This window comes from Bombina bombina, chromosome 7 (genome assembly GCF_027579735.1).
Source record: "Bombina bombina isolate aBomBom1 chromosome 7, aBomBom1.pri, whole genome shotgun sequence".
In the NCBI taxonomy this organism is placed as follows: Eukaryota; Metazoa; Chordata; class Amphibia; order Anura; family Bombinatoridae; genus Bombina; species Bombina bombina.
The window spans coordinates 236,258,160-236,280,114 of record NC_069505.1 but is presented as its reverse complement, the minus strand read 5'-3'; the positions used below and the strand labels follow the sequence as shown (position 1 = coordinate 236,280,114).

General features: G+C 40.0%; 1 protein-coding gene across 2 annotated transcripts in view; it reads left to right on the top strand.

The window, feature by feature from the left end:
- The window catches only part of GTF2H1 (general transcription factor IIH subunit 1), a 173,418-nt gene that overhangs the window by 78,698 nt on the left and 72,765 nt on the right, over window positions 1-21,955 (top strand). For both annotated transcript variants that reach the window (XM_053720664.1, XM_053720663.1), the window contains exons 11-12: window positions 853-970; window positions 12,049-12,139. In XM_053720664.1, the coding sequence (XP_053576639.1) occupies window positions 853-970; window positions 12,049-12,139 (209 nt within the window). The remainder of the gene's footprint in view (window positions 1-852; window positions 971-12,048; window positions 12,140-21,955) is intronic.

The following is a 21,955-nucleotide window of genomic DNA, read 5'->3' as shown; positions in this document are numbered from 1 at the left end:
GAGAATAAAATTCACAATGCCAACGCGTTTCACTTGGAAGAAAGTACACCATAAAATATTCTGCAGTTATGAGAATGTAACTTCAATATGTTCTGTAGAATTTGGAAAATGATATAACCTAATTTAAATGTTCTTGCTTGAAGTATATTTGGAGATAACGGCTACCAATCAGTGTTGCAGAGTTTAAACATGTTAGGCTGTTCAAAAACCTGTGGGTTGTAATGTTCCCATTCCCATAGTTGAATATCTCTTATGATGGACCAAGAAAGTGGAAAATGTACTGTTATCTGCTGTAACCTATTTATTGCATATCATCACACCAGCATTCACCAGCATTCACCTGTTAAATGTCACCTACAGACCATATAAGTTATGACGTTTCTGCTCATTCACATTGATATTGAGAAAGTGCCGTGTGATTCCGCCTACAATATAACATTTATTCCTAATTGTTTCATTTTCTTAAACAATTTTCTTCCACCCTTTTGATTTTTGTGATCCGATAATGAGATTACTGCTTGGCATTCTGAGTAAGAAAGTTGTTTACAAACTGTTGCTCTTGGGGCTATATCTACATTGTCTCTCTTTCTCTCTCTCTTTTTTTTTGTGTGTGTTTACCATAAAATGACCCATCATCATAACATACAGATAGGGATGCTCTACTGGCAGTAACAGCAAGCTTCCCAAATCTGCTGGAGTTGGGAGAGAAATATTGATTTTGGCTTCAGTGTAAAATTAAATGAGGTGTTGGTCACAGTTTACTTTACGGAATGGTGATGCAGCTGTTAGTTCTAGAGCTACATCTGGTCCGGTTATAGAGCCTACTGATTATCAATGTTTTTTTTTCTCCAGGTATTATCATGGCCCAACGCCAATCCAATCCCAGCAATATGCAACAAGTCAGGATATTATTAATTCTTTTCATAGTATTAAACAACAAATGGAAAACTATTCACCAACGTTAACTCAGGTAGGCAGCTGGTTGTATCACTTTACATGTCTTGGTGTGTATTGCCTTTCATTTACAATTTTCACTTGTAGAATCATAATACTTAACATTAAAGGGATATGGAAGCCAAAGTAAACTTTCATGATTCAGAACAGAGCGTACATTTACAATTACACTTTAAGTCTGTTACCAGACTTACCCCTTTATTGGAATCCTTTGTGAAGCTTGGCTTCTTTCCACAGTAGCATACTGAGGTAGGCTCAGGAGTGTGCGTGTGTCTGTTGAGCATTATATGTATAATATTGTTACAAATTTTTTCGCAAACACAGCTGCCATATAGTGCTCAATACATGTGCACGGCTCCTGAACCTACCTCAGTATGCCTTACTTAAGAATTGAGGTCATAAGAAGTGAGTAGACACCCTTTGGGGTGTGCATTACTGACCTAAAAGGTCACAACACTTTCTCTGACATACTACTTTGGATGTATTAGTTTTTTTCTTTTTTAAGACACGATGAGTCCACTGATCATCTTAATTACTAATGGGATATTCACTTCCTGGTCATCAGGAGGAGGCAAAGAGCACCACAGCAGAGCTGTTAAATAGCTCCTCCCTTCCCTCCCACTCCAGTCATTCTCTTTGCCTACGTTAGTGATAGGAAGAGGTAAAGTGAGGTGTTGGTATAGATTCTTCTATCAAGAGTTTATTATTATTAAAGTAGTGCAAGATTGTGCTGCTTTGTTCTAGGGTGTAGCCGTAGTCCATATCAGTCTCTACAGTAGAGCTTTTGGTGGCTTTAGAGCAATAGGAACTTGTGGGACATAATTCTCACTGCGCCTCCAATACATTTATGCTGCCCTAATCCTTATAGCCTAAGCAAGAGTACTCAGGATTTATCTTTTTTCCACAGGACTATGTGAGGGAGAGGACCTCTCAATCCTGCTGAGCTGCCCTGCTGTCGGACAGATGTTAAAGGTAAGTGCTAACTTTTTATTCTGGGTCTGGGAAGATCTCAGAGGAGTGGAGCACTTTATTAATATTCAGGGGACATAGCTTCATTTCTTTAAGGAGGAGGACCCTGTGACAGCAATTGGTATGCAGGCAAGGGCTTATATCTATATCTGTGTATAGAGAGCTCAGGAGGTGTTTGTGGCAGGTTCAGTAGACAGTAACGTAGAAAGTTGTTTGATTCTGTCTTTGGGCTAAGATGCTACCTACTATTTTTACTCAAGTTCTTTCTAGAGACTGCGTTTCTCCCGGTAGCTATTTTTAACTTTTTTGTCAATGGCGACCGGGAGATTGATAGCAGTACCGCCCACGATCGGCGGAGCTTGGTTTGCAGTTTTGTGAGCACTGTTTGCATTGTGCTTCCCAGTACATAAAGAGTAACGCATTAACAGTTCCCAACAGCTTCTCTAGTTTCCTATCATGCCCTACACATGCATGAATTGGAAACAATGCTGCTTACAAATTGGGATAGCCTTCAAACACATAGCTTTTGGTAGGTATGCAGGGCTGAACGTTACACAGTGCTTGATACCAAGTTTTCAGAGAGAGTTACTGGTATCACGCCCACGGGGGGCGGAGATATTTTTTTGTGCCGTTTTAGATGGTTCACTTCCTAATTTCCTTCATGTAATTAGCAAGAGTCCATGAGCTAGTGACTTATGGGATATACATTCCTACCAGGAGGGGCAAAGTTTCCCAAACCTCAAAATGCCTATAAAAACACACCCTCACCACACCCACAATTCAGTTTTACAAATTTTGCCTCCCATGGAGGTGGTGAAGTAAGTTTGTGCTAGATTCTACGTTGATATGCGCTTCGCAGCAGGCTGGAGCCCGGTTTTCCTCTCAGAGTGCAGTGAATGTCAGAGGGATGTGAAGAGAGTATTGCCTATTTGAATACAATGGTCTTTCTCTAGGGGATCTATTTCATAGGTTCTCTGTTATCGGTCGTAGAGATTTCTTCTCCTACCTTCCTTTTCAGATCGACGATATACTCTTATATACCATTACCTCTACTGATTCTCGTTTCAGTACTGGTTTGGCTATCTACTATATGTAGATGAGTGTCCTGGGGTAAGTAAGTTTTATTTTTTGTGACACTATGGTTGGGCACTTTATATGTAAAGTTCTAAATATATGTGTTTAAACTTATATTTGCCATGATTCAGGATAATCAGTATTCCTTCATTCAGACTGTCAGTTTCATTATTTGGGATAATGCATATGAATAAATATTTTTTTCTTACCTTGAAAATTTTCAATTGACTATTTTCCCTGCGGGCTGTTAGGCTCGCGGAGGCAGAAAATGCTTCTTTTTATTGCATCTTTTTTGGCGCAACAATTTTGTCATTTCCAGCGTCGTAGTTGACGCCGGAAGTTGTTTGTAGTTACGTCATTTTTTTGACACTTGTGTATTCGGACGTTTTTTTGCGCCAAAAAATGTGGGCGTCGTTTTCGACGTCAGAGGATGTGGCGTCATACTTGGCGCCAAAAAATATGGGCGTTGTACTTGGCGCCAATAATGTGGGCGTTATTCTTGGCGCCAAAAAATGTGGGCGTCATTCTTGTCTCCACCTTTTTTTCACATTATTTGAGTCTCATTTTTCATTGCTTCTGGTTGCTAGAGGCTTGTTCATTTGGCATTTTTTCCCATTCCTGAAACTGTCATTTAAGGAATTTGATAATTTTGCTTTATATGTTGTTTTTTCTATTACATATTGCAAGATGTCTCAACCTGACCCTGGATCAGAATCTACTTCTGGAAAGACTCTGCCTGATGCTGGTTCTACCAAAGTTAAGTGCATTTGTTGTAAACTTTTGGTATCTGTTCCTCCGGCTGTAGTTTGTGATAACTGTCATGATAAACTTTCTAATGCAGATTGTGTTTCCATTAGTAATAATCCATTACCTGTTGTTGTTCCTTCAACATCTAATGTTCAGGATGTCCCTGTTAATGTAAAAGAATTTGTTTCTAAATCTATTAAGAAGGCTCTGTCTGTTATTCCTCCTTCCAGTAAACGTAAAAGGTCTTTTAAAACTTTACATATTTCAGATGAATTTTTAAGTCACAGCCATCATTCTGACTTATCTGTTTCTGATGAAGATCTATCTGGTTCAGAAGATTCTGCCTCAGATATTGACACTGATAAATCTTCATATTTATTTAAGATGGAGTTTATTCGTTCTTTACTTAAAGAAGTGTTAATTGCATTAGATATGGAGGAGTCTAGTCCTCTTGATACTAAATCTACTAAGCGTTTAAATTCGGTTTTCAAACCTCATGTAGTTATTCCAGAAGTTTTTCCAGTTCCTGATGCTATTTCAGAAGTAATTTCTAGGGAATGGAATAGTCTGGGTACTTCATTTACTCCTTCTCAAAGGTTTAAGAAATTGTACCCTGTGCCATCTGATAGATTAGAGTTTTGGGACAAAATCCCTAAAGTTGATGGGGCTATTTCTACCCTTGCTAAACGTACTACTATTCCTACGGTGGATAGTACTTCCTTTAAGGATCCTTTAGATAGGAAGCTTGAATCCTTTCTAAGGAGAGCTTATTTATGTTCAGGTAATCTTCTTAGACCTGCTATTTCTTTGGCTGATGTTGCTGCAGCTTCCACTTTCTGGTTGGAGGCTTTAGCGCAACAAGTGTCAGACCATAATGCTTATAGCATTGTTAAACTTCTTCAACATGCTAATAACTTTATTTGTGATGCCATTTTTGATATCTTTAGAATTGATGTCAGGTATATGTCTTTAGCTATTTTAGCTAGAAGAGCTTTATGGCTTAAATCTTGGAATGCAGATATGACTTCTAAGTCAACTTTGCTTTCTCTTTCTTTCCAAGGTAATAAATTATTTGGTTCACAGTTGGATTCTATTATTTCAACTGTTACTGGGGGGAAAGGAACCTTTTTGCCTCAGGACAAAAAATCTAAAGGTAAATTCAGGGCTGCTAATCGTTTTCGTTCCTTTCGTCAGAATAAGGAACAGAAGCCTGACCCTTCCCCTAAAGGAATGGTTTCCGTTTGGAAACCTTCTCCAGTCTGGAATAAATCCAAGCCTTTTAGAAAGTCAAAACCAGCTCCCAAATCCGCATGAAGGTGCGGCCCTCATTCCAGCTCAGCTGGTAGGGGGCAGGTTACAATTTTTCAAAGATATTTGGATCAATTCGATTCACAGTCTTTGGATTCAGAACATTGTTTCACAAGGGTACAGAATAAGTTTCAAGGTAAGACCACCTGTGAGAAGATTTTTTCTCTCTCGCATTCCAGTAAACCCAGTGAAGGCTCAGGCATTTCTGAAATGTGTTTCAGACCTAGAGTTGGCTGGGGTAATTGTGCCAGTTCCAGTTCTGGAACGGGGTCTGGGGTTTTACTCAAATCTATTCATTGTACCAATTCCTTCAGACCAGTTCTGGATCTAAAAATATTGAATCGTTATGTAAGGATACCAGCATTCAAAATGGTGACTATAAGGACTATTCTGCCTTTTGTTCAGCAAGGGCATTATATGTCCACAATAGATTTACAGGATGCATATCTTCATATTCCAATTCATCCAGATCACTATCAGTTTCTGAGATTCTCTTTTCTAGACAAGCATTACCAGTTTGTTGCCCTTCCGTTTGGCCTAGCAACAGCTCCAAGGATCTTTTCAAAGGTTCTCGGTGCCCTTCTCTCTGTAATCAGAGAACAGGGTATTGCGGTATTTCCTTATTTGGACGATATCTTGGTACTTGCTCAGTCTTTACATTCTGCAGAATCTCATACGAATCAACTTGTGTTGTTTCTTCAAAGACATGGTTGGAGGATCAATTTACCAAAGAGTTCTTTGATTCCTCAGACAAAGGTAACCTTTTTGGGCTTTCAAATAGATTCAGTGTCCATGACTTTGTCTCTAACAGAAAAGAGATGTCTGAAGTTGGTTTCAGCTTGTCGAAACCTTCAGTCTCAATCGTTCCCTTCGGTAGCTTTGTGCATGGAAATTCTAGGTCTCATGACTGCTGCATCGGACGCGATCCCCTTTGCCCGTTTTCACATGAGACCTCTTCAGCTTTGTATGCTGAACCAGTGGTGCAGGGATTATACAAAGATATCACAAATAATATCATTAAATCTCAATGTTCGATCTTCTCTTACTTGGTGGTTGAATCACCATCGTCTAATTCAAGGGGCTTCTTTTGTTCGTCCAACCTGGACTGTAATCTCAACAGATTCGAGTCTTTCAGGTTGGGGAGCTGTATGGGGATCTCTGACAGCGCAGGGGTTTGGGAATCTCAGGAGGCGAGATTACCAATCAACATTTTGGAACTCCGTGCGATTTTCAGAGCTCTTCAGTTCTGGCCTCTTCTGAAGAGAGAGTCGTTTATTTGTTTTCAGACAGACAATGTCACAACCGTGACGTATGTCAATCATCAAGGTGGGACTCACAGTCCTCAAGCTATGAAAGAAGTATCTCGGATACTTGTATGGGCGGAATCCAGCTCCTGTCTAATCTCTGCGGTTCACATCCCAGGTGTAGACAATTGGGAAGCGGATTATCTCAGTCGCCAGACGTTACATCCGGACGAATGGTCTCTTCACCCAGAGGTATTTCTTCAGATTGTTCAAATCTGGGGACTTCCAGAAATAGATCTGATGGCCTCTCATCTAAACAAGAAACTTCCCAGGTATCTGTCCAGATCCAGGGATCCTCAGGCAGACGCAGTGGACGCGTTGTCGCTTCCTTGGAATTATCATCCTGCCTATATCTTTCCGCCTCTAGTTCTTCTTCCAAAGGTGATTTCCAAAATTCTAATGGAACGTTCGTTTGAACTGCTGGTGGCTCCAGCATGGCCTCACAGGTTTTGGTATGCGGATCTCATTCGGATGGCCAGTTGCCAACCTTGGACACTTCCGTTAAGACCAGACCTTCTATCTCAAGGCCCATTTTTCCATCAGGATCTCAAATCATTAAATTTGAAGGTATGGAAATTGAACGCTTGATTCTTAGTCATAGAGGTTTCTCTGACTCAGTAATTAATACTATGTTACAGGCTCGTAAATCTGTGTCTAGGAAGATTTATTATCGAGTCTGGAAAACGTACATTTCTTTGTGTTCTTCTCATAAATTCTCCTGGCATTCTTTTAGAATTCCTAGAATTTTACAGTTTCTTCAGGATGGTTTGGATAAGGGTTTGTCTGCAAGTTCCTTGAAAGGACAAATCTCTGCTCTTTCTGTCCTTTTTGACAGAAAGATTGCTAATCTTCCTGATATTCATTGTTTTGTACAGGCTTTGGTTCGTATCAAACCTGTCATTAAGTCAATCTCTCCTCCTTGGAGTCTTAATTTGGTTCTGAGGGCTTTACAAGCTCCTCCATTTGAACCTATGCATTCTCTGGATATTAAATTACTTTCTTGGAAAGTTTTGTTCCTTTTGGCCATCTCTTCTGCTAGAAGAGTTTCTGAGTTATCTGCTCTTTCTTGTGAATCTCTTTTTCTGATTTTTCATCAGGATAAGGTGGTGTTGCGGACTTCATTTCAATTTTTACCTAAGGTTGTGAATTCTAACAACATTAGTAGAGAAATTGTTGTCCCTTCATTGTGTCCTAATCCTAAGAATTCTCTGGAGAGATCCTTACATTCTTTGGATGTAGTAAGAGCTTTGAAATATTATGTTGAAGCTACTAAAGATTTAAGAAAGACTTCTAGTCTATTTGTTATCTTTTCTGGTTCCAGGAAAGGTCAGAAAGCTTCTGCCATTTCTTTGGTGTCTTGGTTAAAGTCTTTGATTCATCATGCTTATGTGGAGTCGGGTAAGTCCCCGCCTCAAAGGATTACGGCTTATTCTACTAGGTCAGTTTCTACTTCCTGGGCGTTTAGGAATGAAGCTTCGGTTGATCAGATTTGCAAAGCAGCAACTTGGTCTTCTTTGCATACTTTTACTAAATTCTACCATTTTGATGTTTTCTCTTCTTCTGAAGCAGTTTTTGGTAGAAAAGTACTTCAGGCAGCTGTTTCAGTTTGATTCTTCTGCTTATAATTTCAGTTTTTTTCATTACTAAGATTAAAACTTTTGATTTGGGTTGTGGATTATTTTTTCAGCGGAATTGGCTGTCTTTATTTTATCCCTCCCTCTCTAGTGACACTTGCGTGGAAGTTCCACATCTTGGGTATCTGCTATCCCATACGTCACTAGTTCATGGACTCTTGCTAATTAGATGAAAGAAAACATAATTTATTTAAGAACTTACCTGATAAATTCATTTCTTTCATATTAGCAAGAGTCCATGAGACCCACCCTTTTTGTGGTGGTTATGATTTTTTTGTATAAAGCACAATTATTCCAATTCCTTATTTTTGATGCTTTCGCTCCTTTATCACCCCACTTCTTGGCTATTCGTTAAACTGAATTGTGGGTGTGGTGAGGGGTGTATTTATAGGCATTTTGAGGTTTGGGAAACTTTGCCCCTCCTGGTAGGAATGTATATCCCATACGTCACTAGCTCATGGACTCTTGCTAATATGAAAGAAATTAATTTATCAGGTAAGTTCTTACATAAATTATGTTTTTGTATATACAATATCGGAAGGATGCCTGGTAGCACAGTAGTTACTGTTGTGCCTTATGTGGGACCGGACAGCGCCGCTGCTGCGGTCTGGATCCGTTTTCAATAAATATAGAACCAGTATCTTGCATTTATTCCTTGCAACTTGTTATAAATAAAGTTTGGGGATTTTATGGTTTTCAAATACAGATGGACACCTCAGCAATGGTTAGGCTGAGATGTAGATAGGTTCTAATATAGTTACATACTATTTTACCCTTCTGCTGCTCTAAAAAATATAAAGTTTCTTTTTAAGTTTTAAAGAGACAGTAACGATTTTTCATGGTTAACTTTTATTACAAAGTTTAACATATTTATTTGTTTAATTCATCCTTGGTGTGTTCGAGATGTTCAGGTTTCCTGGGCAATAGAAAATAGATCCCAGGGATACAAATTAAGAGTTCAAAAGTTTTCCTCCCAGGGGCAGGTTTCTGCTTTCAAGATTATCTGTAAACCAGACAAAAAGAGAGGCGTTCTTGCTCTGTGTAAGAGACCTCTCTGACCTGGGAGTGATAGTTCCTGTTCCGATTCAGGAACGGGGTCTGGGATTTTATTTAAATCTGTTCGTGGTTCCCAAGCAAGGAGGGAACCTTCAGGCCTATTTTAGATCTCAAGAGTCTAAACAAATTCCTCAGAGTACCATTTTTCAAGATGGAAAATATTCGTTCCATTATCCCTTTGGTCCAAGAGGGTTAATTTATGACAACTGTGGATTTATAGGACGCGTACTTGCATGTTCCCATTCACAGGGACCATCACAAGTTTCTAAGTTTGCCTTTCTAGACAAACACTTCCAATTCGTGGTTCTGCCCTTCGGTCTTGCCACAGCTCCCAGATTTTTCTCAAAGGTTCTAGTTTCACTGTTGGCGGTGCTTCGGTTACGGGGCATTGCAGTGGCACCCTATCTGGACGACATCCTAGTCCAGGCGCCATTCTTACAACAAGCAAGATCCCACACGGAAATTTTGTTATCCTTCCTGCGATCTCACGGATGGAAGGTAAATTTGGAAAAGAGTTCCTTAGTCCAAAAGACTAGGGTAACTTTCCTGGGAACCATAATAGATTCTCTATCAATGACTATTTTTCTAACAGAAGTCAGGAAGTCAAAGATCTTCTATACTTGTCTAGTTCTTCAGTCCACTCCTCGGCCATCAGTGGCTCAGTGCATGGAGTTAATTGGGCTGATGGTGGCGGCAATGGACATCATGCCGTTACTTGGTTCTATCTCCGACCTCTGCAGTTAAGCATGCTCAGGTAATGGATTGGAGATTATACAGATTTGTCTCCTCGAATGCTACTGAAACAGGAGACAAGGGATTCTCTTCAATGGTGGTTGTCTCTGGATCATCTCTCTCGGGGAACCTTCTTTCGTAGACTACCTTGGGTGATTGTGACAACAGTCGCCAGCCTTCTAGGGTGGGGAGCAGTCTGGGGCTCCCTAAGGGCTCAGGGGGTTTGGACTCGGCCAGAGTCTGTTCTTCCTATAAACATTCTGGAGCTGAGAGCGATCTACAATGAGGAGTTCCTTAGCGATGACAGAGGTATCCAAAATAATTCAGTGGGTGGAGGCCCATTCTTGCTGCCTGTCGGCAATCCACATCCCAGGGGTAGACTACTGGAAGGCGGATTTTCTGAGCAGGCAGACCTTTCATCCGGGGGAGTGGGAACTCCATCTGGAAGTGTTCTCCAGCTTTTTCCTCCATTTGCTTTTCTTCCTCGGGTCATTGCATGAATCAAGCAAGAGTGGGCATCGGTGATCCTCATAGCACTGGCTTCGCCTTGCAAGATTTGGTATGCAGATCTGGCGGACATGTCATCTCTGCCACCTTGGAGACTTTGGTTGAGGAAGGACCTTCTAATCAAGTGTCCCTCCTTCACCCAAATCTGGTTACTCTGAAACTGTCTACTTGGAGCTTGAACGCTTAATATTATCCAAGCGGGGTTTTTATGATTCGGTCATTGAGACCATGGTTCAGGCTCGTAAGCCTGTCACTAGAAAAATTTCACATAAGATATGTTGTAAATATCTCTACTGGTGTGAATCCATGGGCTACTCATGAAGTAGTGTTAGGATTCCTAGATTTGTGTCTTTTCTCCAAGAGGGTTTGGAGAAAGGTTTATCGTCAAGTTCCTCTAAAAGGTCAAATCTCTGTCTTTATCTATTTTGTTACACAAACGTCTTGCAGATGTCCCAGGTGTACAATCATTTTGTCAGGCCTTGGTCAGGATCAGGCCTGTTTTCAAACCACTTACTCCTCCATGGAGTCTGAATTTAGTTCTCAAGGGGCTCCGTTTGAGCCTATACCTTCCTTAGATATTAAGTTGTTATCTTGGAAAGTTTTATTTCTTGTTGCTTTTTCTTCTGCTCGGAGAGTGTCAGAGCTCTTGGTTACAGTATGAGTCTCCTTATCTTATTTTCCATTCAGATAAGGTAGTTTTTACGTACTATATTAGGATTTCTTCCTAAGGTTGTTTCTGATCGGATCATTAATCAGGAGATTGTTGTTCTTTTCTTGTGTTTTAATCCTTCTTCTCAGAAGGAAGGACTTCTGCACAATTTGGACGTGGTCCGTGCTTTAAAGTTTTACCTGCAAGTAACTTAGGTCTGTCGTCAGTCGTCTTCTTTGTGTTTTTCTCAAGTAAACGCAAGGGACAGAAAGCTACGGCTACTTTTCTTTCTTTTTGGCTGAAGAGTATCATACGTTTTGCATATGAGACTGCTGGACAGCAGCCCCTCTGAGAGTTACGGCTCATTCCACAAAAGGCTCTTGCTTCCTCATGGACGTTCAAAAATGAAGCTTCTGTGGAACAGATTTGCAAGGCTGCAACTTGATCCTCTCTTCACACTTTTTCAAAGTTCTACAAATTTGATACTATTGCCTCGGATGAGGCTGCTTTTGGGAGAAAGGTTCTTCAAGCAGTGGTGCCTTCCGTTTAGGTTCCCTGTCTTGTCCCTCCCGTATCATCTGTGTACTCTAGCTTGGGTATTGAATCCCATTAGTACTTAAGATGATCCGTGGACTCATCGTGTCTTAAAAAAGAAAAGAAAATTTATGCTTACCTGTTAAATTTATTTCTTTTTTGACACGATGAGTCCACGGCCCGCCCTGTTCTTTTAGGCAGGTTGTGGGTTATTGTTAACTTCAGACACCTGCACCTTGGCTTTTCCTTTCTCTTCCTAACTTCGGTAGAATGACTGGAGTGGGAGGGAAGGGAGAAGCTATTTAACAGCTCTGCTGTGGTGCTCTTTGCCTCCTCCTGCTGACCAGGAGTTGAATATCCCATTAGTAATTAAGATGATCCGTGGACTCATCGTGTCAAAAAAGAAATACATTTATCAGGTAAGCATAAATTTTCTTTTTTTAACTAAGGGTTGGTTCTGCGCTATAGTCTTATCACGCTTTCAGGCTAATGCGCTATTTCCATAAATAAATGTGTGTGTGTGTGATTTATGTTGTTGGTTTAATGTTGTGGGGTTACTTATTTTTCATATATTTTTTAGGTTCTTTCAAGTGGTGCTGCTAGTAGTACGATCTCTGCTCTGTCTCTAGGAGGTGCTTTGATGCAGGGTGGGACACAGCAAGCCATAAACCGTGAGTTATTACATCTGGCTACTAATGGGTAGCATCTGTGGCTAGTGTGGGCAATAATAGTGCACTTATGGAAATAATATGGTTACATTGTCAATAAATAAATAGAAATTCTTGAGTGGATTAGGTCCACTGCTTCTCCATTGACGGTGAGATCAACAGATGTCCTATGTTGACCATATTATGCATGAATCTTATCTTAAAGTGAAGGTTAAGTTTTGCGGTTTTGTTGCCTGTAATATATTAGTTAAGTCCTAAATACCATGATCGCTAAAAAAAATTTTAACATTAGTATATAGATTATTGTTTTATAAACATGTTATATTTACTCTCCCGGCAGTTTGTAGCTCCTCTCTCCATTGATTTCCGGATTATTCATTACATTACGTACAGAGCAGTCCCACCCGCTCTGTACGTCATTCAAAAGCTCGTTCACGTTTTCAGGAGCAATTGCGCATGCGCACCACTCGCCGTAAGTGGGATTTGCGCCTGCGTGACCGAAAAATTTGTTTGAGCTAAAGCGCAGGCGTGATACAGTTGCAACTTTGTCAATACCCAAGACGTAGCCGGAGGAATTGAAGAAAGCGCATGCGCAAAACTAGAACGCGCGTTGAGACTAACAGATAGGAATTGAATACAACGCATGCGCATTTGAGAGAGTTTTGCGGTGACGTAATTTGACGGCCGCCTAACGGCCAGCGTCTCAATTGGCTGTGAAAAAAACGTGACCTGGATAAGAAAAAAGAAAGAAAAAAAAACGGGATGTTTTAACAGTCTGATGAATAGGATAAAGAACAGGTAATAAATACATTTAATATAGCGATACTAAAATTTTGATGAATTAAACTCACATTTATTTGGATAGTATTTACAGGGAAAGAAGTGTAATACCTAAAACTTAACCTTCATTTTAATAAGGGGTTAATCCCTTTTCCATTCATTAATATAAAAATAAATATATATAATATACACTTGGGGTCACTTAAACATTTCTTTGTTTTCAAAAGAATAGCAAATTTTTTTGTCCATTAAAAAAACACATCCAATTGATCATAGAGTATAGACATTGTTAATGTTGTAAATGAATATTGTAGCAGCAAATGGATTATTTTAATTAGAATATCTACATTTTTGTACAGAGGCCCATTATCGACAACCATCTGTCCTGTGTTCCAGTGGCACATAGTGGAGAATTATGTAACATTATCTTAGCAACGGCTTTAATTTTTTTTTATTTAAACGATTTTAGCTCCCAAAGTTACTCTTACCTTGTTTCCTCTCCAGGTTCTGATCAGGTCATCTGATCAGAGTTTTGTAAAATTATTTTTCTTTCATGTAATTGGCAAGAGTCCATGAGCTAGTGACGTATAGGATATGCAATCCTACCAGGAGGAGCAAAGTTTCCCAAACCTCAAAATGCCTATAAATACACCCCTTGCCACACCCACAATTCAGTTTTACAAACTTTGCCTCCTATGGAGGTGGTGAAGTAAGTTTGTGCTAAGATTTCTACGTTGATATGCGCTTCTCGGCTTTTTTGAAGCCCGATTCCTCTGAGTACAGTGAATGTCAAAGGGTTGTGAAGGGAGTATCAACCTATTGAATACAATGGTTTCTTTCATGTAATTGGCAAGAGTCCATGAGCTAGTGACGTATGGGATATACATTCCTACCAGGAGGGGCAAAGTTTCCCAAACCTCAAAATGCCTATAAATACACCCCCACCACACCCACAATTCAGTTTTACAAACTTCACCTCCTATGGAGGTGGTGAAGTAAGTTTGTGCTAGATTTCTACGTTGATATGCGCTTCTCAGCAAGCTGAAGCCCGGTTCCTCTCAGAGTGCAGTGAATGACAGAGGGATGTGAAGGGAGTATTACCTATTGAATACAATGGTCATCCTAATGGGGATCTATTTCATAGGTTCTCTGTTATCGGTCGTAGAGATTCATTTCCTACCTCCCTTTTCAGATCGACGATATACTCTTATATACCATTACCTCTACTGATTCTCGTTTCAGTACTGGTTTTGCTATCTACTTTATGTAGATGAGTGTCTTTTGATAAGTATGTTTTCTTTTATTTAAGACACTCTCAGCTATGGTTTGGCACTTTATATGTAAAGTTCTAAATATATGTTTTGTACCAGTGATGTGCAGTCACTAGAGGCAGGTGAGGCAGTGCTTCACCTCTCATATGGGCAAAAATATTTTTTTTTTATTGACTTTTAAAAAAAAAAAAAAAAATTGTATTTTTTTTTTCTCCAGCATTTTTTTTCTCACAGCTATATGTTGTGCAATGAAGAGGCACACGCAGGTCTGCCCACCATTACACAACATGCTGCGCCATCTACTGGATGAAAGTGGTTAAGATCATTGCATGGCCCATTAACTGCTTATTTGAGGCAGTCCTATTTGGGCTGAACCAATCCAGTGAGAGGCATTAGTAAATGGAACTTAAAGTTGGGGCTGGATGTTAAATGATATAAAATAAAACAAAAATGGAAAAAAACAACTTTCATTTATTTTGTTGCTGTCCTGTGAAGCTGACAGCTTTGCTAAAGTGAAAAAGAGAGTTCTGTTCTTCCCCTCTAAGTGCAGTGGAATGTGCCACTGTCACTTCCTGAATCCTTCCAGAGCAGGAGAGAGGCACAGAGAGCAGTGTTTCAGCCCCATCTTATTAAAGTAAGATTTTACTGAAAAGGATTCTGTTTGTGAAAATGATAATTTAAAGAATGTGGTTTAGTGTTTGTTTACTCTTTTATAGCCGGGTCGTTTTTGTATTTTGTTTACTCAAACTTTACACCCACTAACATAGCAGCTTGCCTCTGTACTGCACACTAATGTATGGTCTCATTTAGTTATAGTCTCACTTAGTCTCTGTAGCTTTGCTGTTTTATTACTTAAAAATGCAGTGGTCCCCCCCCCTTGTATGTGTGTGTGTGTTTGTGTGTCTCTCTCTATCCATCTCTCTCCTTATGTGTTGTTCTCCCCCATGGTCTCTTTCTCTCTCTGTCTCTCTTCCTCCCCCTCAGACTCTCTCATCCCTTATGTGTCTCTCTAACCCTCTGTGTGTGATTGTGTCTCTCTCTCTCTCTCTCTCACCCTCTGTGTGTGATTGTGTCTCTCTCTAACCCTCTGTGTGTGATTGTGTCTCTCTCTCTCTCTCTCTCTCTCTCTCTATCTCTAACCCTCTGTGTGTGATTGTGTCTCTCTCTAACCCTCTGTGTGTGATTGTGTGTCTCTCTAACCCTCTGTGTGTGATTGTGTCTCTCTCTCTCTCTCTCTCTCTCTCTCTCTCTCTCTCTCTAACCCTCTGTGTGTGATTGTGTCTCTCTCTCTTTCTTTCTCTCTCTAACCCTCTGTGTGTGATTGTGTCTCTCTCTCTTTCTCTCTCTCTCTAACCCTCTGTGTGTGATTGTGTGTCTCTCTCTCTCTCTAACCCTCTGTGTGTGATTGTGTCTCTCTCTCTCTCTCTCTCTTTCTCTCTAACCCTCTGTGTGTGATTGTGTCTCTCTCTAACCCTCTGTGTGTGATTGTGTCTCTCTCTTTCTCTCTCTCTCTAACCCTCTGTGTGTGATTGTGTCTCTCTCTAACCCTCTGTGTGTGATTGTGTCTCTCTCTTTCTTTCTCTCTCTCTCTCTCTCTAACCCTCTGTGTGTGTGATTGTGTCTCTCGCTCTCTCTCTAACCCTCTGTGTGTGATTGTGTCTCTTGCGCTCTCTCTAACCCTCTGTGTGTGATTGTGTCTCTCGCGCTCTCTCTCTAACCCTCTGTGTGTGATTGTGTCTCTCTCTCTTTCTTTCTCTCTCTCTCTAACCCTCTGTGTGTGATTGTGTCTCTCTCTCTTTCTCTCTCTCTAACCCTCTGTGTGTGATTGTGTCTCTCTCTAACCCTCTGTGTGTGATTGTGTCTCTCTCTTTCTCTCTCTCTCTCTCTCTCTCTCTCTCTCTCTCTAACCCTCTGTGTGTGATTGTGTCTCTCGCTCTCTCTCTAACCCTCTGTGTGTGATTGTGTCTCTCGCTCTCTCTCTAACCCTCTGTGTGTGATTGTGTCTCTCGCTCTCTCTCTAACCCTTTGTGTGTGATTGTGTCTCTCGCGCTCTCTCTAACCCTCTGTGTGTGATTGTGTCTCTTTCTTTCTCTCTCTCTATCCCTCTGTGTGTGATTGTGTCTCTTTCTTTCTCTCTCTCTAACCCTCTGTGTGTGATTGTGTCTCTTTCTCTAACCCTCTGTATGTGATTGAATCATTGTGTCTCTCTCTCTTTCTCTCTAACCCTCTGTGTGTGATTGTGTCTCTCTCTCTCTCTTTATTTCTCTCTCTCTAACCCTCTGTGTGTGATTGTGTGTGTCTCTCTCTTTCTCTCTCTAACCCTCTGTGTGTGATTGTGTCTCTCTCTCTTTCTCTCTCTCTCTCTCTAACCCTCTGTGTGTGATTGTGTCTCTCTCTCTCTTTATTTCTCTCTCTCTAACCCTCTGTGTGTGATTGTGTGTGTCTCTTTCTCTCTCTAACCCTCTGTGTGTGATTGTGTCTCTCTCTCTTTCTCTCTCTCTCTCTAACCCTCTGTGTGTGATTGTGTCTCTCTTTCTCTCTCTCTCTCTCTAACCCCTCTGTGTGTGATTGTGTCTCTCTCTCTCTTTCTCTCTAACCCTCTGTGTCTCTCTCCCCCGTCTCTCTCTCCCTCTCCCCCCGAATGCTTTTCTGTGTTTCTGTCTACCTTTTATTTATTTAATTAATGAATTGGTAGTGCCATCTGATGGTGTGGCTTTATTTAAAGGGGTGAGGCAAAGCGCCCCACCATCTTAAAATTTCACCAGCCGCCACTGGATCAAGACATTTTTATATTTACTGCATAATGAAAGAATCTATAAGCATAATTTGCAGCATTAAAGTAAAAAGTATGTTTTAAACATATTTTAATGGGCATGGATTTCTAGATCTCATAATCAGAGCAAGCCTTGTGTTATCTGGCAAGAGTTTCTGTTACAATCCTTTTAGACTAAAATCAGATGTTTACTAAGTTGACCAGTTTTCCAAGACACCATTTAAAGGGACATGAAACCCATATCAATCCCATATGCAAATTTAAATAACTTTCCAATTTACATGTAATATCTAATTTTTTTTTCCATTCTTTTGATATCCTTTGTTGAAAATCATATCTAAATATGCTCAGTAGCTGCTGATTGGTGGCTGCACATAGATACCACATGTGATTGGCTCACCCATGTGCATTGCTATTTCTTCAACAAAGGATATCTAAAGAATGAAGGCGTATCCTAGCCACTGCCTCACCAGCCTCTGACGTCACTGCACGTCACTGTTTTGTACTTATATTTGCTATGATTCAGGTTAATCAGTACATTTCCTTCTTGCAGACTGTTAGTTTAATTTTGGGAAATGCATATAAAAAAAATAATTCTTACCTGAAATTTTCAAATTGACTCTCTTTTCTAAATTCGGGAGCGCAAAATGCTATAATTTATTGCGTCATTCTTGGCGCGAGACTTTTTTGGCGTGAGAATTAAGTTTGTTGACGTATTTTCGTCATTTCCGGCGTCTTAGTTGGTGCCGATAGTTTTCACGTAGTTGCGTCATCTATGACGCTCGTGTTTGTTGCAGACGTTCTTGGCGCCAAAAAATATTTTGTCAGTTGTGGGCGTCATACTTGGCGCCAGATTTTTGATATTATTTGTCTTTATTTCATTTTGCTTCTGGTTTCCAGAGGCTTATTTTGTTTGCATTTTTTCCCATTCCTGAAACTGTCATATAAGGAAATTGATAATTTTGCTTTATATGTTATTTTTTCTATTACATATTGCAAGATGTCTCAATCTGACTCTGTCTCAGAATCCACTATTGGAATCCTGCTGCCTGATGTCGGTTCTACCAAAGCTAAGTGCATTTGTTGTAAACTTGTGGTAACTGTTCCTCCGGCTGTAGTTTGTGTTAGTTGTCATGATAAACTTTCAAATGCAGACAATATTTCCATTAGTAATAATCCATTACCTGTTGTTGTTCCTTCAACATCTAATGCTCAGGATATTCCTGTTAATGTGAGAGAATTTGTTTCTAATTCCATTCAGAAGGCTTTGTCTGTCATGCCACCTTCTAATAAATGTAAAAGGTCTTTTAAAACTTCTCATAAATTTGATGAATTTTTAAATGACCGACAGCATTCTGATTTATCTATCTCTGATGTGGATCTATCTGGTTCAGAAGATTCTGCCTCAGATATTGACACTGACAAATCTTCATACTTATTTAAAATGGAGTATATTTGTTCCTTATTAAAGGAGGTGTTGATTGCATTAGATATGGAGGAGACTAGTCCTCTTGATATTAAAACCAGTAAACGTTTAAATTCGTTTTTTAAACCTCATGTAGTTATTCCAGAGGTTTTTCCAGTTCCTGATGCTATTTCAGATGTAATTTCTAGGGAATGGAATAGACTGGGTACTTCTTTTACTCCTTCAAGGTTTCAGAAACTGTATCCTTTGTCGACTGATAGATTGAAGTTTTGGGAAAAGATCCCCAAGGTTGATGGGGCCATCTCTACTCTTGCTAAACGTACTACTATTCCTACTGCAGATAGTACTTCTTTTAAAGATCCTTTAGATAGGAAACTTGAATCGTATCTAAGGAAGGCTTATTTATGTTCAGGTCATCTTCTTAGGCCTGCTATTTCTTTGGCTGATGTTGCTGCTGCTTCAACTTTTTGGTTGGAAACTTTAGCACAACAAGTACCAGATCATAATGTGTATAGCATTGTTAAGCTAATTCAACATGCTAATAATTTCATTTGTGATGCCATTTTTGATATCATTAGAATTGATATGTATATGGTATATGTCTTTAGCTATTTTAGCTAGAAGAGCTTTATGGCTTAAATCTTGGAATGCTGATATGACTTCTAAATCAACGTTATCTCTCTCTTTCCAAGTTAATACATTATTTTGTTCTCAGTTGGATTCTATTATTTCAACTGTTACTGGAGGGAAGGGAGCTTTTTTGCCTCAGGATAAAAAATCTAAGGGTAAATTTAAGGCTGCTAACCGTTTTCGTTCCTTTCGTCAAAATAAGGAACAGAAAGCTGACTCTTCCCCTAAGGGAACGGTTTCCAATTGGAAGCCTTCTCCAGTCTGGAATAAATCCAAGCCATTTAAAAGATCTAAATCAGCCCCCAAGTCCGCATGAAGGTGCGGCCCTCGTTCCAGCGCAGCTGGTAGGGGGAAGACTAAGATTTTACAAGGATATTTGGATCAATTCAATCCAAAAGCATTGGATTCAGAACATTGTTTCTCAAGGGTACAGAATAGGTTTCAAAGTAAGACCGCCTGTGAGAAGTTTTTTTCTCTCACGCATTCCAGTGAACCCAGTAAAGGCTCAGGCTTTCCTGAAGTGTGTTTCAAATCTGGAGTTATCTGGGGTAATTGTGCCAGTTCCTTTTCAGGAACGGGGTCTGGGGTTTTATTCAAATCTGTTCATTGTTCCAAAGAAGGATAATTCTTTCAGACCAGTTCTGGATCTAAAATTTTTGAATCGATTTGTAAGAATACCTACGTTCAAAATGGTGACTATAAGGACTAATTCTGCCTTTTGTTCAGCAAGGGCATTATATGTCTACAATAGACTTACAGGATGCATATCTTCATATTCTGATTCATCCAGATCACTATCAGTTCCTGAGATTCTCTTTTCTAGACAAGCATTACCAATTTGTTGCTCTTCCATTTGGCCTAGCAACAGCTCCAAGGATCTTTTCAAAGGTTCTCGGTGCCCTACTCTCTGTAATCAGAGAGCGGGCTATTGCGGTGTTTCCTTATTTGGATGATATCTTGGTATTTGCTCAGTCTTTACGTTCTGCAGAATCTCACACAAATCAACTAGTGTTGTTTCTTCAAAGACATGGTTGGAGGATCAATTTACCAAAAAAGTTCTTTGATTCCTCAGACAAGGGTAAACTTTTTAGGTTTCCAAATAGATTCAGTATCCATGACTTTGTCTCTAACAGACAAGAGACGCCTGAAATTAGTTACAGCTTGTCGAAATCTTCAGTCTCAATCATTCCCTTCAGTAGCTATGTGCATGGAGGTTTTAGGTCTCATGACTGCAGCATCGGATGCGATCCCCTTTGCTCGTTTTCACATGCAACCTCTTCAGCTTTGTATGCTGAACCAATGGTGCAGGGATTATACAAAGATATCACAATTAATATCCTTAAATCCCAATGTTCGACACTCTTTGACGTGGTGGTTAGATCACCATCGTTTAGTTCAAGGGGCCTCTCTTGTTCGTCCAGCCTGGACTGTGATCACAACAGATGCAAGTCTTTCAGGTTGGGGAGCTGTCTGGGGATCTCTGACAGCGCAGGGGATTTGGAAATCTCAAGAGGCGAGATTACCAATCAATATTTTGGAACTCCGTGCGATTCTCAGAGCTCTTCAATTTTGGCCTCTTCTAAAGAGAGAATCCTTTATTTGTTTTCAGACAGACAATGTCACAACCGGGACGTATGTCAATCATCAAGGTGGGACTCACAGTCCTCAAGCTATGAAAGAAGTATCTCGGATACTTGCATGGGCTGAATCCAGCTCCTGTCTAATTTCTGCGGTCCATATCCCAGGTATAGACAATTGGGAAGCGGATTATCTCAGTCGCCAGACTTTTCATCCGGGAGTGTGGTCTCTTCACCCAGATGTGTTTTTTCAGATTGTTTAGATGTGGGGACTTCCAGAAATAGATCTGATGGCTTCTCATCTAAACCGGAAACTTCCCAGGTATCTGTCCAGGGATCCTCAGGCAGAAGCAGTGGATGCGTTGACACTTCCTTGCAGTTATCAACCTGCTTATATCTTTCTGCCTCTAGTTCTTCTTCCAAGAGTGATTTCTAAAATCATAATGGAGCGTTCATTTGTACTGCTGGTGGCTCCAGCATGGCCACACAGGTTTTGGTATGCGGATCTTGTTCGGATGTCCAGTTGCCAACCTTGGTCACTTTCGTTAAGGCCAGACCTTCTATCTCAAGGCCCATTTTTCCATCTGGATCTCAAATCATTAAATTTGAAGGTATGGAAATTGAACGCTTAGTGCTTAGTCATAGAGGTTTCTCTGACTCAGTGATTAATACTATGATGCAGGCTCGCAAATCTGTGTCTAGAAAGATTTATTACCGAGTTTGGAAGACTTACATTTCATGGTGCTCTTCTCATAAATTCTCTTGGCATTCTTTTAGAATTCCTAGAATTTTACAGTTTCTTTAGGATGGTTTGGATAAGGGTTTGTCTGCAAGTTCCTTGAAAGGACAAATCTCTGCTCTTTCTGTTCTGTTCCACAGAAAAATTGCTAATATTCCTGATATTCATTGTTTTGTACAGGCTTTGGTTCGTATCAAGCCTGTCATTAAGTCAATCTCTCCTCCTTGGAGTCTTAATTTGTTTTTGACGGCTATACAGGCTCCTCCGTTTGAGCCTATGCATTCTCTGGACATTAAATTACTTTCTTGGAAAGTATTGTTCCTTTTGGCCATCTTTTCTGGTAGAAGAGTTTCTGAATTATCTGCTCTTTCTTGTGAGTCTCCTTTTCTGATTTTTCATCAGGATAAGGCGGTTTTGCGGACTTCATTTAAATTTTTACCTAAAGTTGTGAATTCCAACAACATTAGTAGAGAACTTGTTGTCCCTTCATTGTGTCCTAATCCTAAGAATTCTCTGGAGAGATCTTTACATTCTTTGGATGTGGAAGAGCTTTGAAATATTATGTTGAAGCTACTAAAGATTTCAGAAAGACTTCTAGTCTATTTGTTATCTTTTCTGGTTCT